The 6003-nt window shown below is 37.1% G+C and overlaps 1 protein-coding gene across 6 annotated transcripts in view; it reads right to left on the reverse strand.

Moving 5' to 3' along the window:
* The window catches only part of mtmr1a (myotubularin related protein 1a), a 16334-nt gene extending 12265 nt beyond the window's left edge, over positions 1-4069 (reverse strand). For 2 of the 6 annotated variants that reach the window (XM_058394183.1, XM_058394181.1), the window contains exons 1-3: positions 3825-4068; positions 1340-1445; positions 1010-1033 (exon numbers count right to left, since the gene is read on the reverse strand). In XM_058394183.1, coding sequence (XP_058250166.1) covers positions 1010-1033; positions 1340-1445; positions 3825-3943 — 249 coding nt within the window. In that variant the 5' untranslated portion in view covers positions 3944-4068. Of the gene's footprint in view, positions 1-1009; positions 1034-1339; positions 1446-3824 lie in introns of all 6 variants that reach the window. The other 4 variants (XM_058394180.1, XM_058394185.1, XM_058394186.1 and 1 more) reach the window with 3 other exon arrangements.
* Positions 4070-6003: the final 1934 nt, after the last annotated feature.

Raw genomic sequence — 6003 nt, forward strand, 5'->3', positions numbered from 1 at the left:
GAAGAATGTGATGGATAAATCATTTGCGGTAGAAAACTGAGACAAGAGGCACTGAAAAGGAAGATCGGATGTAGCAGACTTATATAAGATGTAATTATAAGCAGTGATTTGGAACTGGTCTGGTCCGAATAATGCAGTCAGGAATGTGGATCAGTGACAGGAGGTTCACTCACCCAAGGATTAACTCTGTTCATTTGTATTTAGGTCATATCTGTATATTTCCTGTGGCATGTCTGGTACGATTTTTATATCAATTTCAGGATGAACAAAGTGGTGATTTCAACCAAAGAATATAGATTCAGGAAATTTCTTTATACAGCGTATAATAAACTTGATTAACTTGATTAATCAGAGCACATTTTTCATACAGCACAAGCTTAGCTATGAATAAAAGGCTCTCAGACTGTTATGCCATTTTGTAGTTAAAAGCTTTAACTAGGCAAGTACAGGCAGATATTTATGTAACTTGTATTTCTGCTGTTGCTTTTAGGACTGCAAGAGGATTAAGTCTCACACAGAGCTGATGTCATGTCTACACCGAGAATCCTCTCAGCCTTAAAAATAAAATCAAGGCTTCATAACAATACCAGTATAACACTGTGGGGCTACAGGATGTTGTAAGTATACAGTTTGTACTATTAGCTTCGTAGCTCCAGTGCACCAAACATGTCCACACAGATCAACTGCAATATAAATATAAACAAAGTGAACACGGTGCAAAAAGTATTTTTTTCTTCAAACTATTCTTTCAAAGGATCAGACATTGCACTCATATCTGTTATAAGCAATAACACAAATGATCAGATCACAGAATAGTATCGCCAATAAGAGGGTTTAAAAGCATTGTCGAACAAAAACAAGCAAAGCAAAAGCCAAAAAAAAAATCTAAATCTAGTGATTCCCAACATCGGATTTCAGAATTTTACGATTATTCGCTATTATATTAAGCACCCTATTAGTAGTTTAAAGAAGCGCAGACACAGCAGCACACACAGCAGTCATGTCTTACCCTATGATCTAGCTTCCACCCAATCTGTCGGTCAAAAACAATGCATGCACCACAATGACACATTGAGTAAATAAAGGATTTTATATCTCTGTTCTGCACTGACTTTTAAGACCAGACTACTTAATGAGCAAGTAAGCAGGGTTGCTTATTATTTTCGTTCCAGTTAGCTTCATGATCAGATGAATTCATAAAGATACATAAAATGTGTGTTTGTTAAGACGATGTGGACATACAATGAATTTACGTGTAGAATCGTATAATGACGTGAATGATATTAGGAAATAATTAGAAATATTAAATTAAACTCGGCACTATGCTGGAGCTGCTCACCTTGCAGTCACGGCTCACAACCTCAGGAATAGTGGAGCCTGAGATCTGGCTGGAGATTGTGGCAGCGATCAACTGTTTACACCATTCAACATGAGAGCCTGTGGGGCTGAGACACACACACACACACACACAAGGAGTAAATTCACCTGATAAATAAAACCAACTACTACCATAGTGAAAAATGTCAAAATATGCTACATACATGGTGACATACAATTATATGCTTATCATGGAGACATGAGCATTTTATTAGGAACACTATACTAATACTGGGTAGTGCCTCTTCACACAGCCTCAGCTCCACAAGATGCTGGAAAGAGCTTTCCTACTGTGAATCTCCAATTCTCTACCACATCCCAAAGGTGTTCTATTGGATTCAGATCCGATGACGGGAAAGACCTCTGAAGAACACTCATTGCCGTGTCCATAAAACAAGTCTGAGACGTCTTCTGCTTTGTGACATGGTCCATTATCATGCTGGGAGAAGCCATTAAAAAATGGCAAATTGTGGCCATGAAAGGATGCACATGATTTAGCAACAATACTCACATTGTCTGTGGCATTCAAGTGATGATTGATTGGTATTAACAGCCAAAAGTCTGCAAAGAAAACATTTCCCACACCATTACACCACTGCTGTTAAACTGCACTGTTGACATAAGGTATGTTGGGTTCAAGGATTCATGCTGTTGATGCCAAATTCTGATCCAACCAATCAAAATATATCAGACCAGGCTACAACAGTCTTGAACAGTCTAGTCTGGGTGAGTCTGTGTCCACTGTTGCCTCAGCTTTCTGTTCTTGTCTGAAAGAAGCAGTACCTGACATGATCTGCTGTTGTAGCTCATCTGGTTCGATGCTCTGGCACTCACTGGATATTTTTACTTTGCTATACTATTCTGAGTAAACTTCAGAGACTGTTGTGCATGAATGTGCCACGAGATCATCAGTTATAGAAATCACATTTCTCACTATTCTGATGGCCGTTGTGAATATTACATGAAGCTACTGGTTATACTGAGTAGGTGTCCAGTATATGAGTAGGTGTTCCTAATAAAGTGCTCACTAATTGTAGATAGATACATTTATTGATCGCTGTGAGTAACTGTTTTGTTGTAGCAGTACATGAAACAGCAGAAATTACAAAGACACAGACTATGCATAGAGAGCCAATACTTAAAGTAATTAAGTAGGAATAAAATGCTAATTAGCTGAGATGCTAAGTAGCAAGAAAAGAACAGACTTGACACAAAGGATATAATGTAGCACTGAGTTAGCGGAGATGAGAGATGCAGTTGTGCATATGGATATGTAATTCAGATTGGCTTAAGTAAACCTTCTTGAACATAAAAAGAAAAACCAACAACAACAAGCTGGTATTGACTTCATTTGGATGTTTCCACTTTCTGGGTGAAACCAGTCAGTAACCTAAATGGCTAGAAATTCAAAATGGCTAAAGTAAAGCTACATTAACCCACAAAGACAAACTATCTTCTCCGTTACAACAACAACAACAACAACAAGCTGGTATTTACTTCATTTAGATGTTTCTGATTTCTAGATGAAAAGAGTCAGTAACCCAATTTGCTAGAAATTCAAAATGGACAAAAAAGCCTACATGAACCCACAAAGACAAACTATTACCTCCGTTACAGCAACATCAACAACAAGAACAACAAGCTGGTATTGACTTCATTTGGATGTTTCAAATTTCTGGGTGAAACCAGTCAGTAACGTAATTGGCCAGAAACTCAAAAACCTCAAAGACAAACTATCACCTCTGTTACAGCAACAACATCAACAACAACAACAACAAGCTGGTATTGACTTCATTTAGATGGTTCCAGTTTCTTGCTGAAACCAGTACGTTACCAAATAAAAAAAGTCAAAATGACAAAATAACCAAAACACCCACCACCAACAAGCCTTCTTCTTCTAATACTTCTAATACTACAACAATACTAATACTAATGAATAACACTAATACTACTAATAATAATAGCATTAGACCAGTGTCCCTCTCCCGGATAACAGGCTGTTATGGTGTTGGTTCTGTATTGTGTGTGATGTGAGAGGGTTTCATTGAAGCTCTGGAGCTGAATGAGACACAGCTTTGCTCATCACTGAGAAACTGATGTCTCGGGTTATTTGGTGAAACAGGCCTTCATGCATCGATATCAGTTTGAAGTGATGAGCCGTTATAAGCAGTAATAATGCAGAGCTTCCTATAACACATTTATAAGGACACTGCAATACAATCAGAACATTTCAGGAGAGTTAATGCGCTGAAGTTTAAAATAAAAACAGAAAGCCGGTAGAGATAGATAGAGAGATAGAGGAGAGACAGATGGTGGATGGAGGGATGGACGGATGAACCCGTTTCCGGGTTGTAGGATCACAAGGCGCTGTCGTAACATCTAAAGCAGCTATAATCGAGTCACGTATGTGTTTATAAAGCGTGTGTAAAAGAGGAAGCCATGTTCACCTGTCTGCAGAGTCGCTGCTGTCTTGTCGAGCCGCGACGTTCACTCCCAGAGTCCGCGGTTTTCTCGGTACCGGCGGTATCGCGGGATTCTCGGAGCCAGAACACGCCTGTTTCTCCATGTTTTCCGCTTCCTGTCTCCTGAATGTTTGTCGCTATCGCTTTATCTCTCTGTGCAGAAAGAGCACGGCAGTCGGCTATCACTGTGTGTGTGTGTGTGTGTGTGTGTGTGTGTGTGCTCTTCTTCCCCTTTCTTATGAAGGAAACGCCGTCATCGCTTCCTGGAGTGCTTCAGCTGCTATTATGCTGCTGACAAATAGCGCGTCTGTTTACTTACAGCAAGGAAATCATCTCTCTCTCTCTCTCTCTCTCACTCTCTCCTGCTCTCTCTCTCTCATTGTGATTGTGATACAGAGAATGTTTTCAATGGACTTATTAGGATGAAAGAAATAATTTCCGGCGCTATCGAAGTGATGGTGTTTTTAGAACTAAATCTTTATCTCTCTCTCTCTCTCTCTTTAAATTTTAATATTCTAGTCTTTGCTTTCTATTTTTTCCTATTCCTTTCTTTTTTCCTTATTATTACTTTTATTTTTACTCCTTTCCTTTTCTTTTCTCTTTTTTTCTCATATATTTATTTATTTTATGAAGGTATGTTTTTCTTGTGATATTTTTTTCTTTTTAATATTTTTGCATCTATGACTTGTTTTTTGTTTATATTTAAATTTGCACTGATGTGTGCTTTTTTTGTAAATAAAGAGAGGTTTAAAAGTCAAGTCTCTCTCTCTAGGTTTATAATATGTAATTTTATTTTATATTAATTTTTTAAAAAAAAAACCCTTTGTACACAAAAGGACGTTTAAAAGTCTCTCTCTCTCTCATTTATCTCTCTACTTCTCTCACTCACTCACGTGCTCACGTCATCCTTACATTCACGTCATTAACAAAAAATTAAAACCTTTTTGCACTTTAAAAAAAAAAAAAAAAAAAATTAAACTAAAACCACTTTCAAACATTTTTTCTTCCATGCATTCTTATTAGTGCAGGTTAGCGGTTAGCATTTAGCCACTGTTTCCCTGTGGCACATGTCCTCAGTCTGTAGCCTCAGAGACTGTTAAAGTGAGGTATGATGTTGAGTGAAGCCTTAAAAGTTCATGAGGTGTTTTTATATTCACTATGATTCAACTCCAGGTGTATAACACTTTAACACCAGATATTGTTGTAAAGCAGCTCTACAGAAAACCGAATATATAGAGTTTTATTGAGCAAGCCAGAGAGGACAGGGACAAGGACAAAACTCTCTGAGTTGACATGAGGGGGAAAAAAAACTCATCCTCCTCTAAATGAAACAGAAAAGTGGTAGTGCAAATCTTAGTATTTGCTAAAAAAACGAGATGATGATTTATCAACTACTACCAGAACTTGCATCTGGAATAAAACTATAAAGACGTGTGTAAATAAATATATTTCTGCTATAAGACATTTTTGACAGGACCGCTTCAGTGGACTATTACCTAGGGAAGACATGAGTGACCTGTTTCTCCTATAAAAAAAAACTTTTTTTTTTTTTTTACCAAGGGCCCCTTTAACTGTAAACTAAACACAATAAAGAATTATTATTCTGTGAATTATTATTTTTATAATTATCTGCATCATATTATTATTATTATTATTATTCAACATCCAATTACACAGCATATAAAATATTATCCTTTTATTTATTGGAGCTAAAAGAAAAACCTTTTCATTTCTGATTTTTTTTTTTCCCTGACAGAACACATTTCAAGTTCAGGTTGACTTGACACTTGTTTTTGAGTTATTGAGGTTTGAATTAAAGTGACTCAATTTAAGTTACAAGTCAAACAGCCTAAGAGATACAAGGATTGATTAGTAACTTTGGTAATTGTACGGTGTGGATAACACTGCTTTAAAAAATAAACAAAGAAATGTAAAAAAGTGGACAGGTTATGTGTTATGGACTCCTGTCAGTTTCGATCACTTTGAAAACCACCGTGCCAAAACGGCGAGGTGAAATCGGCTGCAGTCAATGTGTTCGGATACGGATGTTGAGCGAGACTGAATGAATAAACGTAATTCACTGTGACTGCTGCGTTAAGAAAGATATAATGTCCATCACTCGTTATTATTGCTGAATATCTGAGCCTTACTGATAGCATTTTCA

Source organism: Hemibagrus wyckioides, linkage group LG07, assembly GCF_019097595.1.
Source record: "Hemibagrus wyckioides isolate EC202008001 linkage group LG07, SWU_Hwy_1.0, whole genome shotgun sequence".
Taxonomy (NCBI): Eukaryota; Metazoa; Chordata; class Actinopteri; order Siluriformes; family Bagridae; genus Hemibagrus; species Hemibagrus wyckioides.